The sequence below is a fragment of the Formica exsecta genome, unplaced genomic scaffold (genome assembly GCF_003651465.1).
Source record: "Formica exsecta isolate Colony F162 unplaced genomic scaffold, ASM365146v1 scaffold443, whole genome shotgun sequence".
Lineage (NCBI taxonomy): Eukaryota > Metazoa > Arthropoda > Insecta > Hymenoptera > Formicidae > Formica > Formica exsecta.
Genome location: NW_021851667.1, coordinates 115,755 through 142,679, shown reverse-complemented (window position 1 = coordinate 142,679; position 26,925 = coordinate 115,755). Strand labels below are relative to the sequence as shown.

Below are 26,925 nucleotides of genomic sequence, written 5' to 3'. Positions count from 1 at the left end.
AATAATTTTATCAAAATATTAATAAGAGTATAACAGAATCTTATTATCTGAAATATAAAATTTTGTAAAGATTAATAAATTTCATAATTGGTCAACCCGTCATAACTGCAACTAAGTTAATTAAAATGTAATTTTAGAAATTTTATAGGGGAACATTTAATCTTATCTTATCATTAATAATATTGAAATGCCAATTTTTCATTTTTACGGATGATCTTGATATACTTGACTTAGGAACAAACTTTTCATATAAATTTGACATAATTACGAAATTAAAAGTGCAAGTGCTTCATGATGTATCATTATCATTAATCAATAATACGCTTATTATTTATAATGAAACAGTGATATGTGATGCATGTACATGTGTGTATATGAGCGCTTTTGATTAATTTATCGGTACACGTTACACGTATAAGCACGCGCTTTTATATAATGTATTGAAACTTAATTAACTTCTTAATGTGGGAGGAAGGAGGGAGGATGACGCAACGCCATGTATGTAGCGTCGCGTAAGATTTCGCGCGTCGGGTTAGATAACGGGACAACCGTCGTCATTATCATCGTTGTGTTCGAACAACGAATACCTATTCCACGCGAATAGTCTTTCGCGAGATCTAAGAAGAAAAAGATTAGCGGATTGCACAATTTGGCGCGTGATCGCAACTTGATGGATAGATAGAGAAAGAGAGAGAAAGAGGGAGGTAGAATGTGCGCTCCAACGTTCTAATGTATATGCGTTATGGTTGCAAGCGAGTATCCGCGATTTATACAGATACGCGACATGCTCGTTAGTGCTATTCAACGTCATTCATTTTTAATTGATATAGACCAATATTTGCTTCCAATTATTTGTATCGCCAACTATAGCCATTAATCGTATAATATGATTAAACATATATATATATACAATATTAATATAATAAACACGTAATATTATCACTTAATTTTTTTTTTCTCGTAAACGATAGCAAATGATTAACTTCTTGGTAGCGTTGTCGTTTTCTTCGGACAAAGTGTATAGTTTAGATCCGGTTCCGCGAGCGGAATACGTGAGACGAACGTCTCGTTGCCTGCATAATTGATGATATGAAAATATCAGCAAAATACCGGCAAAGATGCGTTGGCTGTGTACCAGGAACAAATGCATCATGCGATTAATTAGAATAAAGATACAATGAAATCATTGATTCATTCAGCATTCTTCCATTTACAATGTATTAAAATTAGTTATTTGTATGAGAGGTTTCGTTGCTATGATATGTGTCATTACTAAAACTGCCGTTTTAACCATCCATAATGACGCTAGTAATATGAGATAAACTCATCCAGTGATGTCAAATTTGTTAGTATTAAAGATGCCGCATGATTCGTAGCATTCGTTATGCCGATTTTGGTCCATCATTTTTAATTGATATAGACCAATATTTGCTTCCAATTATTTGTATCGCCAACTATAGCCATTAATCGTATAATATGATTAAACTTTAAACAAAAATTAAATGTCTGCACTAATATCTGATATTAATGCTATTATGTTCATCATGTAAAAATTTCACTACAAATTTAATTTAATTTATTTTTTTTTGGTCCATTCTTTAAACACACACACACACACACACACACACACACACTCGTTAGTTTAGATTCTTCTTTTTGAATTAGCTTAAAGGATATAAAATTTTGATGATGCAAGCCTGACGCATAATGATTTTAATGATTTTCGCAACTTTAATAAATAATATAATAATAATAATAAAATATAATAATTATTATTAAACATAAAAATTTATTTTGTTTGAATTTTTGGTTACCTCGCAAGATTTCGGTTTAATTTTCATTATCTCAAATTCCACAAGAACCGATTTTAAATTTTAACTTTTTATATGTTTAAGCAATTTAGATTGCTGCGTTCTTGATCGGTATTATAATTGTAAGTTAAAAGATTTCGTAGATAGGACTCCGCATGTTTTTTCTTTTTTAAGACAGCACTCAATAAACAAGTTTCGCGAATCTCATAAATCAAGAATGATGAATTTCGGAACTGGCAATGAGATAACACACGTAAAAACTATTTCACGATCTATCGATACCGTATACTTTCTCTTATAATGATAGAATGCAATAAAGCATATATTTTTATAAAGATGTGACATGTGACTTAATTTGCAGCGTATAAATTGTGTATAAAATTCTTTTTATTTATTAAAATATTAAATAGTAAATTTTATAAATCTTATCGAATTGTCTTTTGCTGCGCTAGAAAGTTTGTACAATATTAATTTATTAAATAATTAACAATAATTACTGATATAAATATTTGTAAGTCAAATTTTACGAACAAGAGAATCGCGTAAAATGTTTCCTACATAAACAATCATTCAATTATGAAATACGCATACACAGTACATACATAGTACAATAAAAATTTCCCATCTTCCCACATTTAAAATTTTTTAAACTGTCAGAAATGAACTCGTTAAGCGGCAATATGAGCCTTTCGACGTCGATATTCATGATGAGCTATAAAGAATTTTATATCTTCTGCGGCGCATGAAGTAATGCCGCGTCGGGTCGGACAAAGGTTCAGGTCACGACGAATATTTCGCTCGTGTGTGTGTGTGTGCGGATAAATATTAGTTATATCTTGACATTAAGGCACTTTTGCTTGGCACGCGTTTTTGCCAGCTTGTTTGCTAATCGGGAAATGTTTGACCTTTCTTCAAATTACAAGCGAGCGATGATTAGAAGGGTAATGCCGACATAATAAAAAATGCAAGACATACGAAAACAAAGAGACATCGAGTGTGGCGGATATACAATATGATAATGTTTCTAGAAAACGAATCTTTCGTTTCTCCTAATTCGATGGCGAGTTTAGATTTATGCGTGCCTTATAAGCAGAATTATCATTCTTTGAGAAATAGGAGGATTAAAATAGATTGGAAGGGATTTATTCTTGGAAACTGGGCACTTATTCTTCGAAATACGGAATTGGTTTTATAATTGGTTTTATACCGCAATAAATCTTTATGTTTTTAAATTTTAGAATCAAGGAGAAAGAAAAAAGAAAAGTATATTTTAGTATATTTTAATTTACGAATAATATTGTTATGATTAATTTTTTTTTTTTTTGTTGATATCGCAGATTGTTCTTTGTGAGCAAATTGCATGTAATTAAGCTCGTTTTGGATGACTTATAATTTGCAATCAAATTCGGAGCAAATTATTATTTATAATTTAATGTGTCGTATGATGCAGGAAACATTAAAAAAAGTAAGATACGTATACATGTATAAAATACATATCAGAATACACACATGCATTAGAGAATATGCGGCATATAAAATTATAAACATATTTCTGTCTTGAATTTTTGGTTGCGAATTATAAGTGGTTTAAAATAAGCTTTACACTAAAAAGTTAAGGGATTCCGGAATAATAGTTATTTTTTTCCGAATGATAGTTATTTTTTTAAGAATGTGAAGGTCATTTGTTATGTTAGCGGAATGCTCCAATATTATTCGAAATACAGACGTAGCAACTGGTTCCACGTCATCGCTATATATTTCACGCATTGTTCAGAGCTACATCCTGCAAGCTACAGCCTCCGTACCGGCTTAAGATCGTGTGTGACATAATTGTCAAGGTTGCTGGCATCGTATTATAATATCGTCTGATGTACGCGCGCGCGCGCGCGTAAATGTATATGTAAAATATTGTTTGTTTGAGAAACGCGCGCTTGGCAATTTAAAAGTACGGTTATATGCCTATACAAGGAACATTACTTTTTTATTCTAAATAAGATAAAACATTTTAATGCGCTGCAGGATATTTGATCACAATCTCTTGGAATCTCAATCATTTTGTATTCCTTATAGCATATGCGCACATACACACAATAGAATTCCACAAAATATTGCTGCAAGACGTACGAAAGATCGACGTACAAAATTTATCTTGCAACATTTATTGCAGCTTATAAAATTTATTACTTTTACAATTAAATTTGTTAATCACACGTTTTTTTCATTTTAAATCTGATATCATATTTTGTACACTCTTTTACTTGTATTATTTGTTTTTTACTTTTTTACTATTATTATTTTTTATTTTATTTGCATTTATTTTGTAGTGATAAACACATAATAATAAAAAAGTAAAAAGAAAATAATGCAAATGAAGAAAATGTACAAAATAAGCATTAATTTTAAAATGAGAAAAGAGATGGCATTATCATCAAAGCTAAATAAATATGTTCATAAAAAATACTTCTTTTTATCATCAAAAAACTTAACTTTTCAACAAATAAAAAATTAAAAAATTAAATGTATCTTTTCGCAATGATTTTGTGTGAGATAGAAGAAAATATTCAGCGTCAATCAGTTCGCAACTTCGCCAAATTACTTTATAATAGAAATCAGGAAATCTTTCCGTGCGATTAATGTCTTCTATATTTGATATAATTTCTATCCTTGAATTTCTTCAAGATCAGTATGAGAGTTTAGATCAGATTTATATTTGGCATATAAGGTAGAAAGATCGCGAGTTTTCCTAGCAGAGTACAATGACAATCATGTGACTCGAATATTATCTTTATTGCACTATAATAAAATTTTGAACAACTATTATATTTTTTCCATTCGATTAAAAAACCGTTTCTTCTTATTAAATATTGTGTCATTGATAATAATGTATAATAATCGTTTTATCACAATTTTTTCTTTTTTTATTAAGAACTAATAATATTAAGTTGTTTTAATAATTAATGCAGCGATATTTGATGCTGTAACATTAAATTAAAATATCCTATTGTTCTATTAATGTATAATTCTGTAATAATATTATCTCATTCTTATTAGTAAACTGAAATATTAATGATGATATTTATCTATTTTTCGTCGGCTACGACGAAAAATAACAAAACAAATATTCATGGTTTAGCATCCATTATAAGACAATGTATTTAATAGCTAGCATTGCTAATTTCTTTCTGCGAAATCCTTAAAGATCGGTTTTGCTAGAAATAAGAAGGAAGCGAACGAGAGGAATACCGCGTTCTTCGTATATGGAATTGCAATTTACGGACAATGTTGTCGTGTATTGTTGCGCCACGTTATAATCAAGATGCACTTACATCTGCAAGATTATAAGCGCATGCCGTCAGGAAATGTGACTGCAACCCTGTTGAGAAAATTGGATAGAGATCCACCGCACGCGTCTCATATCTTTATTATATGTGTATTATGCTCTCTTAGTTTTACGATCTTTGTACATTTTATTCAATAAAATTTCATAAAATTATATCGAAAATTGCACATTGAGAAGGAAGAAAACTATTGAGGGATAAGGATGGGATTAGAAAATAAAGTCATTATAAGATGCGGGAAAATGCGTGTGAAATGTAAGAAGAAGCGGCGAGAAAACTTGCGAAAATTAACTCTTATCCTCTCAACCTGACGCGGTGCATTTAGCAATGTATGTAGCGCGAGGCGCCCGGTGCATTACGAAGCGTATCTCGATAATCATGAACGACCGATCTTACGGAATGACAAGAACCCTGTCTCTCTTTACTTTTCTTCTCTTGGCTGACTGCATCTCTCGTGCTTGCATCATTTGTGTAAGAGATGCTCTCTGTTGATACTACGCTCGTGGGCATATCCATCTGGCGAGAGCCAGAGTATCATCGTGAGGGAAGATACGCGTTGATTAATGCACCTCCTCTCGCGCCGGTGCAACCGCGTACTGCATCACGCTCTGCATTTGGAATCCTCTAAAGTTTCATTCGCACTATGCTGACAACTCTATTTTAATCTTTTAATATATCAAATACTTGCAAATATCAAACCGTTTTTTATTATATATACATTATATATATTAGAAATGCTAACTTGATAGCATCAATGGAAAACTTTATTGTTCATATTATTTTACACATATCTACATCTATCGATATCTATTGCTAAACGATTGTCTCCAATGTTAGCCGACAATCGTGATATCGGCGGCTATGCCGATAGTGTGAATTAAGCTTTAGCTAGCGTCGAGAGAACATCATCATTACGAAACAAGGATGTCTGCGACAGAAAGCAGGCCAGTACACGGTTCTCCGCCGGTTCCTAGGTTCACGCAACCTTTCTGAACCCACCTCGTTATTTGCAAAAATTTCTGTGTTTTTATATTTATAAAGTTAAAGAAATGGTGGAGAGAAATATTGCATAGATTTTCTCTATGGCACACAATTAGATTCTCTATGATACAATTACGTAGATTATTGCGGTGTACAAAATATAGAAGTATAGAAATAGTACATAAATATAGAAATATTTAAATGCTTATTTATTAAATTTATGTAACAATATTTAAATCCTTGAAACAGCAGATATTTCTAAAAAGTATGTTTATGTAGTAAAGTAAAAGATTAATCTTGTGTGCGTGTGGGTGTGCGCGCGCGTGACTCTGTGAAAATTTATATTATAAAATTATAAATTTATATTTTTTATTATATCTCCTGTCATATTATATATCCAAAGATCGTAAAAGAAGAATATGAGAGAGATCTATTCGTATTGCATTCATTTTGTGTAGAAAATATTACATTTTACTTACACATTCGAAAGTTGCGCGTCCAATTAAAAATTTTGGTAATTATATTTATATGATCGCGATTATAGAGGAATTTTGCGGGAAAAATTTTAAGCGCGATTGTATTTTTTTATGTACATTTATCTTATTTGATAAGCTTGCGCGATAAACTAATCGAAAAGATCTTGACGATTAGAAATAAGATATGTGTCCTTGTGATGGACAAACTAGTGTCAGTCCTTGACTAACTTGTAAAATTGAATTCCTTTGAGAAGATATTGACCTTTTTCGCCCAGTAATCATGAGATTTAACAGTGTCGCCGCTGTGACTAAACTTTTTCCAATCTTTAATATTCGATATCCTGTCACTTTGCGAACGGACATTAAGTATGCTAAAATCTCTCTTAATCCGCATACGATTTCGCTCGAGAGAGCTATTATCTTGTTAATGCTATATTTTTGGAACGACCTCACGACCTTCCCCTGCAATCGTCTTTTCATGTCCTGTATTCAACTGATGAATATGTACAGGATAGAACAGGAAAGATTGCATTCCTTACTAAATTTAGGAGAATCATTAATTATTATATGATTGATTTACTGTATTATTAGAAACTTGAATGATTACGTGGCGAGATTTGTGATTACTATATGATGGTACGTAATTAAGCGGATACTATATAACGATATAACGTAATAATAATTCAGTACGCGTACTTTCTCAGAATCTCTGCTCAATGTCGATGAAAGTAAATCGAGCACGATGTTGCTGGAATATCATTCGTGATATAGGTGATAGAGCCGGTTTCAGGTAGTCTCATGATACATCTGATGTTGTCCAGTATTATTCCTCGCTAAAAGTATGTTTTTCTTCTTATTTTTAGTCAAATATGACTCATCATCAAATTAATTGTATTTCCGAAGGATATAATATTGTAATTATACATCGCGTTAAAATTAGAATGCTGCTTTCAAAAGATGTAAATAATTCTCTAATCTTTTATCAATCTTGTCATTTCTAAATTTTCTTTGTGTTGGATAACCGTTTTAAATAATATTAATAATTTAACGCATGTATTTTTTTATTTATAAATTTTTTACTTTATGAAATTTTCACTTTTTCAAGCTAATGTCAATTGCTTTTAATGATGAATTAAATAAAAACTCGAAAGAGAGAGGGGTGGGGGGGGAGGGAGTAAAATTATTTTTTTTTCAACATGGTGTACGATTTTAGGCTGGCAAACATGGTATTTTTTCCTATTCGACTTAATGCGCGACAAGGAGCCAATCGGAACCTTGAAATGATTTGGCTTGTGTATAGCATTGTATCCGATATTGATGTAGATGACATTGTTGATGATGGCAGGTGAAATTGTGAAGGTCTTGGTCTCACGAATGTTTACGCGCGTCACGAATAATTTTGTAATATGTATTTCGTAATTCGTTTGTTAGATGCAAGATTTAGAAATGCAAATTCTATAGTCTTCTTGCGTTATCTCATACATATACAATCATTATATATATATATATAAAATTTATTGATTATTGTTATAATAATATAGAAATAATTTTAATTATATTAGTTTCTCGAGAAATAAAATATCTGCAAACACATATAGTCTTTTAAATATGTTTTATAATAATTATATGAGGACAAAAATTGCGAGCGCGGCTCATCACAGTAGTTCATATGGGATATCAGCTCGATTACATGCTTGTCACATATGGATCGCTAGCCATTGAGTAACAGCCACTTTCGTAGTCACTCTCGCTACTGCTGTAGAGTGCTGGTGTGTGCGGGCCTGTATGACATACTGACACATAAGTCAAGATACGGCAGGCACGACGATCACTGTAGGCAGAACATCGTCGCTTAGACAGTCGCGAAAGAACGTCACGTAACTTTTCTAGTACCAAGGAGAAGTATGAAATTTCGCAAGTGCAATTTTTTTTCCACACGTTAATCTCAAGTAAATAATAGTTATGCTCGCATCTCACATAAGTCGCGAAATGATGAAGTTTGGTTCATTTGAATTTAAAATCTATGATAGATGAAGTAAATCGTGTTATTAAATTGTTTCTCTAATCAATTTGTATTAAAATATATACTTAAATTATATGCATGAATTATTTTCTATTATTATGCGTACAATCTCTGACAAGAGTATAAGATATATATTTAGAGATTTAGTTAAAATTTATTTGACGATATACACGTGTCTATATCTGAAAGAGATGTACGCATAATGATAGAAAATAATTCATGCATATAATTTAAGTATATATTTTAATATGTATATACATACTTGTATATCTAAATTTAAAAATTGTTCCAATTAAAAATTGAATCGATTAATATCTCTCTATCGTGATATATATGTATGATGGTAAAATCAGATAAACTATTCAGTATGACATACATGGCTCGCGGAACATTTTACATAAAGTCACGGTGGAAACACGCTCCGACGCGGGTAACCTCAAAAAGACGACCTTTCGAATTTCACTGAGACATCAACGAAATATCCCTCCTTTCTTGTCATTCGATGTCACCTGAGAGAGAGAGAGAGGGAGAGAGAGGGAGAAAGGCTGAAATAAAAACATACTGTCACTTATATTTATAAATTAAATCATTTGTTCAGTGAAATTGGGCACGAAGTGACGGTGACCATCTCATTCATATATCGGTGACTTATTTGGTTTTTTTTACGCACACATATGGTGCATGTAAATATGTAAAATTCTACAGAATAACAAACAGCAATATATAAATTGAATTGTATAGTTTTATAAAATTGCACAGTAGGCTCCATTTATCTTATGTTTAATATAAAAATATTCTGTTAAAGTGCAATGAATAAATAAAAATAATACATCTAAATTTTACAAACTTTTTTTACGAATTGATATTGCTGTGGAATATAATGGATTAAAAGTAAGAGTATAAGAGATTTAAACTTTGAGGATAAATTTCAATTCTTTTTATTTTCTATGCAATTGCATATTTTCCTCTTATATGCGTATGTTTATATGTATTATTATTTATGTATGATATTTTTATATTTTTTATTTTATTATCATATTTTTTTGTGCTTAATTTTTTATTTTTATGCCGTAATAAAATATTAATTATATTTATTTGCATTTATACAGTATTCAGAAATTTTTATCATTATTTTATTTCATCCCCCTCTCTTTCTCTCACTCACTCTCAATGAAAGTTGTATTGGAAGTAAAAAGAAGAAATATGGGTGACTTCTCTCTTTCTCGTTACAATACTTTCACTGCAAGCCTCATGATTATCGTTCTTGCAGTCAATTTTGCTCTGTTTATGACATTTTTTTATTTTTAACAATAATTTTTGATTTATACAGTTATTTTCATACCCTTTGAGAAAGGGTGATTTTAATTCGAACTTTGACGTTATAACATATTTTACATTTTTTTACGCTCATGTTCTCCCATTCGTTAAGCAGAATTTACACTTTTATTGGTGCAACAGAATGCGACATGTGAAATTTATTTAAATAGAATTATATTCAAGTAGAAAGTGGATATTGTTGCGAATCATATATAATTTTCAATAGTCAATTTTCAATCATTTATCATTAATCAACTTTCAACTCTCAGCTTTTGAATATTTTTGTTCGATTTTCATTTTTTAAACTCTTAATTTTCGAATCTCACAGAAATTTCTAACTAACTATAAACTTTTTGTCGTCGTCTGGTCTAAACTCTTAACATTTCACTGTAATCAACTATTCAATTCTTATATAGACATCTTCTTTTGCAACTAAAGGTTACATCCATAAGTATTTTTCGACTGATTTCTTCCTTTTCTCAAAGGTCAAGGTCACGACATGACATCGCGCCTTCACTATAACAGCATACTTGGATGAAGGCACGTCCACACATTCCAGGTACTGTCTACGTGTCCCCGTTCGAATGTAGTTTCATTTTTAATCGAATAGGTATCCAACTGAGGAAGAGAGAAAGAGAGAGAGAGAGAGAGAGAGAGAGAGAGTTTTGAATTATAATAAGCGGTAAAGAAATTAAATTGAAGAGAGTAAATTATATTTATATAACACAATGTGCAAAATATGAGTAATTTGTAAACTTAAAAAAATTAAAGATAACATTTGTTCTTATTCTTATTAACATTTTTTTTCAAGCGACATTAATTTTTATTAACATTCTCGATGCAAATTTTCCATTTATACTACTATGCGATTGTATGATATACTTTCTCTCATAAATTGCATATATATATATATATATATATATATATATTAATCAAAATATATATATCAACACTTATATCGCGAGCGCGGCGAGCGAAGGATAATGAACATGGGGAAGGTAGCATTAAGTAAATGCCATCCAAGGAGACCAATCGATGCCCGCACGCAATATCGGGAACATCCAATGAATATTCTGATTTGAAATATTTTTCATTTTTATGATAAATGTCGCGGAACTAGAAATTTTGATCTCATCTTGTATAAATAAATGATCGCTATAATCTTCTCGCTCGCGATATAAGTGTTGATATATATATATTTTGATTAATATATATATATATATATATATATATTAATCAAAATATATATATATCAACACTTATATCGCGAGCGAGAAGATTATAGCGATCATTTATTTATACAAGATGAGATCAAAATTTCTAGTTCCGCGACATTTATCATAAAAATGAAAAATATTTCAAATCAGAATATTCATTGGATGTTCCCGATATTGCGTGCGGGCATCGATTGGTCTCCTTGGATGGCATTTACTTAATGCTACCTTTCCCATGTTCATTATCCTTCGCTCGCCGCTATTTCCGAGAATTTTTGTGATCTTCAATTGCAGTCTATCCCTCATCCTTCCACGAATTGTGTAGCATATCGACGCTTGGCGTCACATCGCATCGTTCTGTCGGATCTTTTCACGTTTCGCGCGATAATGCGAAAAGACTGACAATGAGAAAAGAACAACGGCTAGCTGTATTTGCAGCCAGCAATAAACGTACTTTTTGTCAGCCCGAATAAAAAAATTTGGAAGATATATATATACATATATCGCGCATACACGTTGAATAAATGTTTCCCAAAACGTAACAATCATAAGCTTGAAAATTAAACGAAAAATTCACGGCACGTTATTCTTATTAAGTCGTGATTTTGAAAAAGGGCTTTGTAAAACGTAACAATTGAAGCCTGAATTTGCGTAAACCACGCACGTTCCTCGAAATAAGACGAATATATTGTCCATATATTATTAACATTGTTAATTTATATAAAATATAAATGTTTAGTATACATTCGTGCTTTCGTTGTAAAATGAAAGCACGAGATAGGAGAGTTGCGGTATAACTTACAATACATCATCGCCTACTCTTATCCATATTTGCAACGATTTATCGCGGACTACAGTAGCCACTGTACTCCCTCCCTTTCTCTCTTTTCTCTTTCTCTCGCAATCAAATTCGACGGCAATACTACAATCAACCGAGGGTTGATAAAGAAACCGATGGATGTAAGACGGTACCCTCGTTATCATGTTCATTACGAACATAAACCAAATGTAATAGGTATCATAGGTTTATCTTACTATTATCTTACGCATGACTGTTGTACGAAACTGCTTTTTGCATAAGTAGCTAATTTTACCCTCCTACGCATCGAAACTTCCTTCTCGTTCCAGCGCCTTTCTCATCGAGCGCAATGCATCGAGGCTTGCCCTTTCTCGTTCCGATCGTTGCGGCGACTTTGATGGGCTGTATCGTACTCATCTTGTCTCTGTTACTCGGCCTCGTTTGCATATCTTTGGTCACGTTGAGTGGGATTTTGAGCCGCGCGCCAAGAAGCCGCTCCGAGCTCAATCCGTCTCTCTTTTTTTTTCTTACACAGAAACATAATCGGCCGCGGTCGCTCTCGTATACCCGCTCTCGGCTCTCGCTCATCGCGGCGGGCGGCGGGCGTGCGGCGTGCGGCTTGCGCTTGCGGCACCTCTCGCTTTCACTCGCCGCTCGCCGCGTGGTTGCGCGAAGAGGAGGCTATCACGACTCACGACGGTGTCTGCGACGGGCCTTCAGGCCTCAGGCCTCAGTATCCGCCGGAGAGTTGTTGGAGTTACGCGTTGCTTCTCCATGTTATTTGCGCGACATCGCGACCAGTGTAACATCTGACAGAGAATAAAAGTCTGAGTGAGCGCGAACGGAAGATTTTCCGTCCAATTACACCTTCGTGCCACCGCGCCAAAAGCGCGCCAGTAAAAAGCCAGAGAAACGAGAGAGACCGCAGCGTGCGCGGGAAAAAGCACGCGATTTTAAGAGCGGAAACGCACGGAACAACAAGTTGGAAAGTTGACAGAAATGGTGACGGTTAATTGGCTCAGGTAAGATTAAATCGTTCATCGAGTTTGAATTATTCTTATTAATAAAAGTACTCTCTCTCTCTCTCTCTCTCTCTCGAATATTAATCTTTTTTAAAATTTCCATTGATTATTGCGAACTTGAACATCTTGCGATGAAATTCAATTTAAAAGTTATTACAATTGCACATGAGAAAATTACAAAGTTATTCTCTTTTTCTGAAAAAAATAAAAAAAATATTGTTCTTTCACCGGAAGAGAAGACTAACATTAGCGGAGTCGAGGGTTCACGTTACGTCGAAGATGATTAGTATGAGTTAACGCTTGTCAGGACGTTCCAAAGTAACGCGTAAAAGTAACTTTCTCTAATAGTCAAATGGTATTTCTTTCTCTTTCTCTCTCTCTTTTCCTCATATCATCCACTTGTGTTAGATGAATTAGAGAGCTTGTTATAGACTTCGACAAGTACAGTCTTTTTACTCAATTAAATTCACATTGTTTCAATATTTGCAATTAACTTTAAAAAAAGAAAAAAAGGTTTAAGCATGTTGTAGTAGAGATAAATTTAATTAAATTCTTTTTGTCCCTGTTGTGTGCGCTAAAAAAACAACCAATGTATGAAAAGCGAACGAAAGATAACACCCGCATATAATACGCAAGCTTCAATCGTTTAAATAACAAAATGATATATAACTTTGTTTCATAATTTCTATTGAATATTTATTGACACTTCTGTTTAATCTTCCATTTATTATAGATAATAAATAGAAAATCTCATTTTCATCCGACAAGTTTTTCTCGAATACTAATTTTCCGGATAAACATTTACATTCAATGTACGATCATATGCTACAATCATTCGCTTATTAATAAATTCTATGATAAACAACTATAAAATTGTAATGCAATCACGTAACTCTTTTGCTGATAAAGACCGGTTATTTATTATCATTAATTTGAGGAGACTAATTTATTATATTTTATGCTTAGAGGAGGGGGGAGGGAAGAAGGGAGAGAAACCATACTTATATAATTGTTTTAATATATAATGTTTATATATATATATATATATATATATATATATATATATATATATTTTGTATGTTCTATATATATATTTTGTATGTATATATATGTATGTGCATATATGTATAGAAGGCTAAGAATATCAATACCTTATATCTTATCAAAGTTTTATTAAATATGGCAAGATATAAAAATCGCTCAATTAAAGTTCAAACTCTACTCGAGCGTATATCGAGAAGATACAAGTAGTGCAGGTCACCAATTAATCAGACGCGCTCGTCTGGTATCGTTAAACATTATCTCACATTTAGCCAGTTGTCTATTTCCGACTAAAACGATTCTATAGTTTACACGATCTTGAGCATCTGAAATTTCAAGAATCCAAAATTTATGAGGATTTAAGAAGTAGACAAAATCACTAATATTTGGAGATTTAAACGTTTAATTATTTAAATGAGGATTCTAAAATCGGCGTAATTAATTGCCGTATTCTAAGGAGATAATAGTTTTGACATTTTACAACCCGGAGATCTCAGAATCCGAGGGTTCAGGGACTTGAGGGTTCTAAAACTTTCAATTTGAGAATTTTAGGATGTAAACAACGTAAATCCTCAAAATACAGAAATTCTTGAATATCAGAACTAAATGCCATCTATGTTTGATGAAAATTAAAATACAAGATTCTCTTTTTCAGATTGGAATGATTTTCTATATGTTTTCAAATGTATGACATGTCTAATGGTTGTTTTAATAATTGTGCTTGAAGTAAAGAAAAAATACATTTAAAGATGTAATATCTATTTTAACACTTATAAAATGAGTTAAAATACAATATATAATAAAATTATATATATTATATTAAATATAAAGAGAAATTTTATTTTATACGGAATTACAATAATTATCATCTACGATATATAATCGAATAATGTGAAATTCACGCGTGCGCATACAAGCGCGCAAACGCACAAGTACACATTATTATTTGCTTATATACGCGACATCAATGATTTGGGGCAAGCAAAATTGAAAAAATATAAACAAAGCCACACCTGACATGTTGCCATTAGTATCATCGTTTTGCACAGGAGCAAGGGCAGCGATACCTTTCTGTTGCATTAACCTATCACGATCTTGGTTAAAAGTCGTTTATCGCATAAACACCGTTACAAATCATAGGTCACTGTTATTGCACTGCCGGCATCAAGCATTAAGTCGATCATTAACGTAGCTCTTCAACTTATTGCGCTTGGAAACATTTTGTAACATTGTTAATCACAATGATTCTTTTTAGATATTTTACTGATATATGTATGTACATATATGAAGAAGTCTAGTTTTAATAAACTATATAAAATAATGAATATTTGCGTAAAGTTTTCTGCATAGAAAAATGAAATCAGATTAAATAATTTTATGTTTATAAGGATATAACTATATATTTTCTATTTTTTAAATTAATTTTAAAGATTAAAGATTAGTGGTTCTCACTTTAGAGTTTAACAGCACAAATGTGCTGTGTGGTTATGCTATAATGGAGTTTATGTTAAAGAGAGATTTCTGCAAATATTTGAAACTTAACTTAACTGTCACTCGTAAAGAGACAGATCCGAGAATGTACTAATTTAAAAAAATCGTGACTCGTGACACTAATCTAATTTAAATATACGTAAATTGAGAATATTAATCTACATCAACTAACAATTATATAATTAATAAAATATTATTATTAATTATTGATTGGATATGTAAAAAGCGATATTATATAATAATTTGTGATTATATATACAAATTAATTATTATCTTTTCATGATTATTCTATAATTTATATTTCTATAATTATAACATATATTTATACATATACATATATTATAAATTAATTGTTGTTAATCTGTTGATATACAACGAAAGTTTTCGATTGATTCGTTACATATAATTTAAAGTTTACTCACAAATTATTAAATTTAATAAATTATTATTTTACTAACGATAAATGATATCATATTATTTTCCTCATGTAAGAGCATCTATCTTCTAGTTTTAACGTGCAGGTGTGAGATTTTTGTCACATAGATTAATCATTCGATTAAACATCCGTTCGATATGCGAGGCGACGCAACACGACGCGAACTTTCCAACGCATTGCGAAGCTACAGGATTTATGCGTCGATCACGCGCGATAACAAAGGAACATGGTGAATCGCGATGAAGAAGGAGACTGTCGCGGACTTTTGCGTATGGCAAGTCATTAGATCATTGTTACGTTCGACCGATTATCGCGGTGTATGCAGCAAACGTAATCGCGACTATAACGATGACATGGCGATGAAGTCAAGGAGAGCGACTTTCCGCTTTACGATTCTCATTTTTTCCGATTCGTTAATTAAGCTTCCGGACGTGGTATTGTCATATACGGAATTTTGTTTCGATGTAATACTTTATTTCTCTCTTTTTTTTTTTGCACACAATTAGCTTATCGTCAATAAAAAGCTATATATAGCTATAGATCGTTAAGCTATATTTAATTCAATTAATCTTTCAGAATTTACACGCGCAGCTTTTTATCATTGTCATCTATTGCGTGAGTACATTGATGGAAAATTATATACGTCGAAAAATATTTTCAAAAGTATTATTTGATTTTATTTATATAAATACAGAAGAATTACGCTATTATATTGCGATAACTGAATGTTTGTTTGTATAATTTTGTATTACACATTTTGCATTTTCGATATATTTACAATACATTTGCATCTCCATCAACGAGTATGTAATGAATGAAATCTAATGATAGCGGGACATAAAAGAGTGGGGGCGGAATATACAATAAATGATTTGATTTGTTTTATTAATTTTGTAATAAGCAATAATTGTCACTTACTGACATTGTCAAAAGCGAGAATTTAGACGATATTATAAATTAATTATAAATGACAATTCAGATTACACAATTGTTCTCATGCAATCACTGTAAAACTAATAAACAAAGATTTATCTTATACTCCCTCGTACTTTTATCGTTAAATGTTATTTATTGCACATTTATTAACAGCCACTCACTAACAGAATATAGGAATCATTTTTATTCAAAGAAACGGAATTCTCTATTTGATTGAGTTTAATTGAGTTTTGTATATTTTAATATCGGAGTATCGTAATGTAATGTATGTATAATATCGTGATGATGTTATATGGTCACATAAGAGAGACGATCTTCGTCGTGCAAAAAGACACTGTATATATGATGTATTTGTATCAGTTTGTAAGCAGCAGTTTCTTTTCTCACCAGGGGGCAAACGTGCCGCTAGAACGAATCTCTAGGCGAATGTCCTATAAGCACTTTCACTCGCGTACACTTCCTCGAGAATGTCGTTGTTATTTGTTACTTATCGTCTCTCCGGAGGAATTTAAAACTATTATATTCATTCATGACAACCTGTTTTATTTTTATCGAGCGTATCGGGTAACACATAAATATACATGAGTTTAACGTTTTTTATATTCTTTTCGGTAAAAAAAGAAAATGCATCTATATAACTGATACTATCGATATTTAAAATAATATTTATAGCAAAAAATTTTATATTTATATACATATTCGCCGGATAATATTACATATACGTTCTCTTATTTCTTTTTTTATATATATTATATTTGTGAGCACAGAAACGGTATATTTATGTAGCAAACATAACTAAAATCGAAGAATTGTTATAGACCTGCTAATATAAGTGGGATTTGACTTCATTCGATGATACTCGAACTTTCGGCACAACAGGTGTCCCTTGGAGCGATATTTTTCGGAGACGCGACCGCCGCCGCCGCCCGAAGCGCGAGATCTCGAGGACGCGTATGCGTATCGGATCCTCGAGAAAGATTTCTCCAGTTTCCGTTGACCCACTGACACTGAATTATCGCTGTGTATATGTGCGTGCGCGTGTGCGTCTTGCGATAGCAGCTTCTCGCGCCTCGCGCCACGTAGCGAGAAGCAACCGTCTGTATCTGTTTTTATATCTCGTGGAAAGATAATTTCGCGTATCTTGTATACGATAATCCATTATTGGACACAAAATATACGAACAAGTGACGATAGCGTGACGATTTCATATGAAAAAGTAAATGGAAAAATTATAACATATAAAAATGTTTCAATATTTTTTTTCCTGCACAGGTTTATCAAATAGATCAAATTAAATTAATATAAAATCAAATTAATGTAGTTTACATTAAGTACACAATATTTTGTTATTTAATTGTTTCCAAAATTATGCATGGTCGTTCATATAGCTATCGTTTATTAGTCTATCGCTTTTATTAATAATGTTATTCTGTTTGCAAATTTTCAAGATATTTTATACATTTGTAAATTATTTATATAGTAAACGTACGTGTTTCAAATAAGAGAACAAAAGGAAAAAGTATTTGATATAGCCAGCGGCAGTGGCTACTCTCTCTTCGCTTTACACCGGCTATAAGCACGCGGACATGGAAAGGAGGAAGCGTGCGCGAATAAGTATTGTACCTTAGTCTGGCATTCGGGAAACTCGAGGTGGTTCCTGGGTCCTGGATATCTAATTTGCGGTGTAATTTTGATTGACCCGCAAATGCCTACTAGACAGCGAAGGCACTAACATGTCCATTCACTTACGTGTATTATTGTTGAAAGTGGCGATTCTCATTTTAATTGCATTATATATCTAATATTTTTCTTGAAGTATATTTGAAATGCGTATATTCACACACACACACATACTTGTTGCTGCTTTACTTGAGCAGATAATATATTTTTAGAAAAAACAAGAAAAAAAAATTGTAAAATGTTTCCCACATGAATGGATCGTTGATAATTTATCCAAGACTTAACTCGACTAAATTATATCTCTAAAAGACTGAACGTTTTATCTATATAAATCTGATATTTTTTATGTATATATTGTTTAGATTCTATTTTAAATCATTAAATTTCATATTTACAAATATTTCATTGAGAGGCTTCACTGAGTTAATTATTAATCTGTATTAAGGACACAGATCGATCGTAAACATACGCACGCATATATTTCTTCTTTGTATGTTTGATGAAAATCGTATATATATATATATATATATATATAAAATATCACAATCATTTACAATTTTTCATCATATTAGAGGTGTTATTGAATTTTGTTTGATTCTAATTTCTGTGAAATGTATATGGAGTCAAAGGAATCACTTTGAGATTATATTAAATACGTTATTATACTTTTTATTTTAGTTTCTGTAAAATGTGTGATTGATTGAAGCAATTTAGAGTCGTATGTGTGAAAGTAAAGATCAATGCTTAGTGTGTAACAAGATCGAGACCCGAATTAAAGACCGGTCAAAGCGAGTAAGCGGATTCTCGCGTTCGAGAATGCGGTAAATTCACTCGTGCTCGTGATCTTTCTTTTTTTCTCTTTTAGCTCTTTCGGAGAAAGTACATATGGCTACTTGGAAGTATTCGAAATGTCATACGTCGAACATTTTCCAGAATTTGTTGGACAATTTTAACTTTTGGTTAATGGTATTTATGTAGACTAATAGTAAAGATATCTACATTTACGCGTATTTTTATGTTTTAATATCTCTTTAGAAAGTTGAATTAATTTATTAACATCAACATAATTTAAATTTACTGATATTCTTTTTTACCATCAATTTTAATAATGCGTATAACTTTTTAATGTCGTATTAAGTGATTTAGAAGATGCTTTAATCTCAATATCTAGATATGTATAGGATATATTTCAAAATATGCAATGTATTTTGAAAAAAAAAGTATTTGTACATTACTTTATTTTGTTGTATTTATTAATAATTATCTTTATAAATTTGAATGTGTGAAATAAAAGAACGATGCGATCTTTATTTTGGTTTCAGAAGCAGCCTGGTACTGCTGTGTACACTTATCATCGTGATACCAGCAATATTATCGCCAGTCAACCAATTCGATATTTCTGGTAAGCGCGTTTTACCGCAAAAAAAGACAGCGTTGCGCTAATGCATACATTACTTATCCATTTTATGTGCCTTTTTTAGCGTCATGACATTAATTTTTTGCAGCTTGATTTTGCCATAAATTCACGTCAATCTTTACGCAATGTTTGTATTGTAATTCATTTCAATATCTTAACGATAGTTGCGGTGAATGTACTTAAGAGTATCGCATACAATATGCGATACTCTTAAGAAAATATACAATTTATTGGATATATTTTTAATGAAATAATTCTAGTAGAGTCTCTTTAAACCTTTGCCCCTCTAAGCATCAGATGCTCCTTCATACGTACTTTTACGAACACTAATATGTCACGAGTGTAATAATTAAAAATAGAATATTCTCTGAAAGAGATATGCATGTTTCTGCTCAGATATGCGTTTCTTTCCGTGTAATTAATTTTTAAAATTTTTAAAATTTACTTTATATTTGTGTGCAAAAATTAAATATATTAACGCCGAAATATATTAAAATATTTGACGGAATAATAAATGAAATAAAATAGTATATGCTTCATATACATATATAAGAATATATTATTTCAGTAAAGAAATATATGTAAAAAAATCGATTACATAGTACCATGTTACGTATTTTTGACATTCTCGTAAATTAATGACGCTTCGGCGTCATCTTTTAACAGGAACGTTGATTATTATTTTGATGAAAAAACACGTTGCTGATTAATCTTGTAGCTGTAATTCTCAGAAATTATTTCTTTTTTATTCTTTCTAAAATGTATCTATTAAATTGATTTGAAATGAAATTGATTTCAAATAAATTATCAAATCAATTTGCGAAAGACTAAAATAACTCGATTAGCAATTTTAACATATAATTTTTTTATCGATTCTTGATAAATTAAAATTTTATATAGTTTTATAAAAAAAGGAAAAGTATATCATCAAGAAATAATGTAGATACTTACATAGGGTATTAATCGCATGCATCATATTTTTTTGAATATTGCATTGACCGTATATAGTTTTGTTTTGTCATTCATCCGGGAATGTATTGCCGAAATGTTTATTATGTAATAAAGGGAACGGATTGGTATTACAAATTTGAAGGAAACGGAGAACAATAGTGAAACTGCTCTTACGTTGGCACATAAAATCGGCACGTAAAATAGGAAACATTCGAATCGACGTAACATCGTGACGTTATGTCAGAAATCGAAACAGAGAAAATTTTTAAAGGTTTTAATATAAACACACATAATTATTATTTACTCAGTATTATCACCAAACGTGATATCTTTTATTCGTGTATCTTTATCTCGCCGCGTGCACGCGCTGATTTGGCAATTAATGACATTAATTTCCATTTTGAAGTAATATGTATTTAAAATGTATGTCAAGGATTTTTTATTTTTAATTCTGTTGTTTCAAATGCATAGGTGAAAATATACGCTATTACAAACTTTTATCCCCATAAGTTTTTTTTATAAAAAAAATAATTACGCCGTTGATAATATTTTAATAAATTTAGCTTGTGAAATATATTATTATGTGAAGAATCAAATTTATATATCATTAGAAATTGTATGCTGTAATTATGCATGATATAATTATTACATTTCAAAATGTAAACAATTTTACATGCTTGATAACAATATGTATAACGCAATTTTTATGACAATTTTTATGATAATTTTCTGATCTTTATACACGTAAATTAAAAGACATAACAATTCGTGTAACAATTTGTATACTTTTGTTTGTTTTGTACAGAGTATGTCTACGGAATAGATCATGATTTACAAGCGAGAGCACGTTCGGCCATCGAAGCGGAGAGATTCACCTATCGATTGTAAGTTATTCTGTATTTCTCTCTCAAAGAGATATTTAGAAGGAGATCCTTGTGCAAGCATTAAAATTCATTAAAAATGCATCAGAGTGAAAAGAAAATCCATATATTCTCAAGTCATGTTGTACGATTAACAACGTAATACAATCTGGTTCATGTTACTTTCACAAAATGCCGATACAAAATTTCACAAATTTTGTGGTTTTTATATAATTTACCTATTTCAATCAAATTCACGATAGAAGGAATTCCGAAGGTCGCAGCAAGCGCCGCCGAATGTATAATGATCGGACCGAGAAAGAAAAAAGGATGCCATTGTAAGCGTCAAGGACAGACAGATCTCTCTCGACCGTCTATATTTAATGAGAAATTGATTTTCCGATGTGCAAAAAAGAGATGTGTCTTCTAACCGGATATAATTTCTCTATTATTTATGCAAAACACCATTTGGGAATAAAGATTACAAAAATTTCTATATTAATACTGCGATATCAATTTTTTTTTTTTTCTCTGAATCTCTGAAATTTGTAAACAAACAACATTTGTAATTTAAATAGAATATAATTTATATTAACGCAACACAACAGCTTTATAAAGATACTCATATGGGATTTAAGATAAACTGTTACGTTCGAGAATAACAGTTTATTTTAAATCCCATATAATAAAAGAAGAGAAAGATATTGTAAGCTCGATATTTTCCATGATTAATTAAAAAAGCAGTCCAGCTTCCATTTATTTATTCTCAAATAATTCCATGTTGCAAAGCAAAGAAAAACTCATACATCAACCTTTTTTAAACTCGACAAAACGGGTTTCTCGATAGTTGTCGCACGCGCTGCAATTGGTTGGCGACATTAGCGACTGACAGAATGACGATGGTACTCGTGGTCATGGTATAGGGCATATCGCAATATCTATACGTACACACAAGCCTTCTCTTGTGACTGGCAGCCTTCTCGAGGTCGAGGAAAGGGAACACCGCCGGCGATGGTTGTACGAGAAATCTTCCTCGTGACTGAAATGCCGACGTTGATCGGTACCTTTCCTCGACCATGAAAGTAAAAGCGTGCGCCGAGCGCGAGAAAAAGAGGGAAATGGAGCAGGAAGAATGTTCGAGTGGGACTGCGTTCTTCCATATCGAACGGGAGAGAGTGTACAGATTCTAACGCATGATCTCCAAGGAGAAGAAAAATTTATTGTGTGTTTTACACTGCCATGACAAATTTTCTTAATAATTATATGGACAGCAAAAAAAGATTTATTATATGAACGCTAATTTTAGACATAGCACTGCGACGATAGCAATTATAAAAAAGACAGAAAAGCAAGAAGGGAAAAAAGAAAAGAGGAAGTGAAAAAACGGAAAAAAGGATATGTTATAAAAAAAGTGAAATGTATAATAGATAATAGAAATATATACATTAATTGAATAATATCCATCAGTTCTTATCATGGGAGCTTATATACTTACATGGATTTCCTATGATGTTATCGTTCAATCGATCGATTATATCGTTTGATTATTTATTCAGAACATGCTCAAACGCGATTTTATTTTTTTTTTCTAGACGCGCAAATAGAATACAGCCAGTAAACACGGCCTGTAGAATTCGATCAGAAAGGCCATGCCCGCCAAACAAGTACAGAACACCCTCCGGTGCTTGCAATAACGTGAGACATCCTGCTTGGGGTGCCCGAGGTTCTCCGTTCCTCAAATTACTACCATCGGCGTATTCGAATGGTAAGGAAAACACATGCTATATTTTTATGAGAGCATTCTGCTTAAAATAAATAAAATGTTAAATATAATCACTTGTGTGCGATAGTTACAATATTTTTCGAAAAATTCCTTTCGCGCGCGCGCGCTCGATATTATATTTTTTATTTTTAAATATATTATATAGGAATTTATTTTTTATACATATGGAGTCTCTATTCTTTATTCTATACAATAATGATAGTAATAATTGTGTAATAATTTATGTAATGAATAGTTAACATATTCATTTAAATAGTCAAATATTAATTCGGTGTTCGGATTTTTAATTCGAGAGCACGACTGCCAAGAATGATTAATAATCGAGTTTCTGTAATATAAATTAAGTGAAAATAAACAGAAGTAGAAGATTAATTAACTTCAATTGAATTAAACATTAATCGATTGATTTCAAGGAAATAAAGTAAAACAATGTACGTATACAATATAGTAAATAAATACGATATTTTTCAATCATAGAGCTAATTGTCGGTCTAATACTAATACGTTCGAAGCTTACTAATAACGTATCGCACGGCGCACCGATAATTACTCGGTCTTTTAACGCGGCCTTCCTCTAAAGCTGCAACATCCTCTCGCACATATATATTGATGTTATTATCAATTTAGAAGTACAGCTTTTTAATAAAATTTTTAAACCTTCAAAGTTTCTTTTCATGCTCGAATGACAGTTAATTAATATTTACAAGGCATCTGTTCATAGTATTATTGTGTGCTTCTAGTATTCTTATTTACAATCAGAGTTCTCTGCGATTATTATATCATGAGAGATTTATATCAAAATAAATATTAAGATACATAAGTTGTGTGCATGTATGTATATTTGTGTTAGGGTAAATTAATATATAATAATTATGTATATATAATGATACATTTTTTCAAAGATTTTCATTTTGATGATAATTAATTCAATGTTTATCAAATCGGTCTATAAAGGCCCATTGTAATATCGCCTAAGTATTCTGGCGATTGCGTAACTTTGGTATCGAGAATGGAAAGTGAAAATTGGAACGCGCGCGTGCTAGCTCAACGTTGCACTAGAGCGAGCCTAGATCCATTTCGACGAGCTCGTTAGCACAGCCGACACGAGCGTTCGGGCCTTAGAAAATGCGGATTAGCATGCGGGAAGGCGCGCGTGTGCTCGGGGGTCCGTTGAAATAGAGAGTTCCGCGAATAGGAACCACTTGCGTCTACATTAATTGCGACATCAGTGCGCGAACGCTTGCGAATACTATAAAATAATAGAGGATTCCACTTGCGATCCGCGATTGTATATACCGGCTGTGCGTTACGTACTCTTTCTTTCTCTCCCTCTTTTATTTTTTCCCGAAAAAAGGTCCCTTTCATTTCAATGATTTCTTTTTTTAGCTATGCCGTAGGCTTCTTCACCGCGATACGAATATCGATTTGTTTCGCTGTCGATTTCTCTCGGGTATATCTATTTTTTTCTCTCTCTCTCTCTCTCTCTCTCTCTCTCTCTCTCTCTCTCTCTCTCTCTCTCTCTCTCTCTCTCTCGATCGTGTTTTAATTCTTGTTTCCGTGATATTTGTCTTATAATTTTATTATATCCTCTATTCCACAATCATTTACATATATTTACTTTTAGAATATGGCATATTTATTATCTTTCATACGCGTAACAAATTTAGAAATAAGCATCAAAAAAACTAATTTCTTTTCTTGCTTATTTCTTATAATATACACAATAGCGTTTAATATATTAAAGGAATCGAATACTTCGTGTTATATAAAATTAATGAATAAAACGTGCAAAAAATATGCCTCTATATGCTGCTTCGATATTATCACGAGAGAATATCATGAGTTATTCTAACTCCAATTAATTCGGTCTCTGGTAATTTTCGGTATGTTCTTGCGATAATTCAGCCAAAACTAAATTCAAATTCTCGAATTATCCGGGATCAGACTTTCAGCGATATCTAACTGCAAATAGAATAAGAGAGAAAGGCGGACAACTGGTGCCCAGGAAAAGAATCCAAACGAAAATATAAAAGTGAGGAGACCGAAGAAAGTGACTGTGGTCTATCTTCTCGGTGGTAGTTGCCAAACGGTACCTTTCAATGCTGACCCCAAAATACCTCAATGGTCATTGAACGTCTTTCTGTAAATTTTCATTGCGTTTTTACGCTAGAGTGATCATCCGAGAAGATGGGCCTTGTCATGTATTACCGGAAGAAAAGTTATCTTGGATGTTCTAAAGAGAATCAGTCGCATAATATATAAATATATATATTCTTTTTACAATATCCAAGACAATTTCTATTTTAAATTAATGTCATTTATGTATAAATAATACAAAAATCAGGTTATTATAAAATAAAGTTGAGAATTTTCGACTAATACTCGTACTATTGTGCCGCTATTTGAACACGCGATAATAATAGAGTAATTACTTGTATGTGTACTTTATATTTACGACAAACTATTTTGTATTACAATGTATTCTCTCTCTCTCTCTCTCTCTCTCTCTCTCTCTTACGACATAATGCTCGCGTAAAAGATACGGAAATACTACGGTAAACTTACAATGATAAAGAAAAAAATTCCCAAGTTTGTGCGTGTTTGTACGCGTCTTTATAAATATGTGCGAATTGCCACAAATAGAAAAAAGAGAACGCGGTCTATTAAAACAGTTTTTTTTTTCAATACTTGCAAATATTTTTTCCTATTTGTGAAATAGACAAATCTTTCTCTAACGAGAGCGAGGAGAGCAAAAAAAAAACATCTGTTTATACCGTAAATAGCTGTCATCGGTCGCCGTCTTCACTGATCCGCGAGCAAGAACGAAGAACGAAACGTTTTCGAGTCGCGCGCATGACGAATGAACGAACCGCGTCGATTGTGTAGGAAGAAACTGCGGCACTGTGTAACACTTACTGCGTGGTCATTAAAGAGCGACGCCTGTGCGTAACCATGACACAGAATTTTGACATACATTGTACTTTTCGAGACCCCACAAAGAGCCGCCTTCTCGTCGGTAGCATTCACATGAATCATTGTGCTCGCGCTCGCATACAAAACGCATACGAAACATCACCAATTTTGTGTAATTTTATCAATCAATTTTATCAGAATGTTTATTTAAAAAATCATACTTTTTCAAAATTATTTGTGATTATTGAGGGAAAAACTTATATTTTAAAGTTTTTTAGACGTAACAATTATCCAAACCTAGTTCGCTTTAATTTTTTATTTTTTTCGCTTAATATGAATATTTAATATCAATGTATTTAAATTTTAAATCATATTAATGTCGTTTATTCTTATGAGGAGAGAGTCCAAAGAAGAAACCGCCCTTGCTCGTAGAATA

The 26,925-nt window shown here is 31.9% G+C and overlaps 1 protein-coding gene across 2 annotated transcripts in view; it reads left to right on the top strand.

Annotated features, from left to right (window-relative positions):
- LOC115240676 overlaps nt 1-26,925 on the top strand; it is a 37,108-nt gene that overhangs the window by 1,981 nt on the left and 8,202 nt on the right. The window contains exons 1-4 of one of the 2 annotated variants that reach the window (XM_029815971.1): nt 12,656-12,981; nt 19,888-19,967; nt 21,739-21,817; nt 23,386-23,558. In XM_029815971.1, the coding sequence (XP_029671831.1) occupies nt 12,959-12,981; nt 19,888-19,967; nt 21,739-21,817; nt 23,386-23,558 (355 nt within the window). In that variant the 5' untranslated portion in view covers nt 12,656-12,958. Of the gene's footprint in view, nt 1-12,655; nt 12,982-19,887; nt 19,968-21,738; nt 21,818-23,385; nt 23,559-26,925 lie in introns of those variants that run through there. The other variant, XM_029815970.1, reaches the window with a different exon arrangement.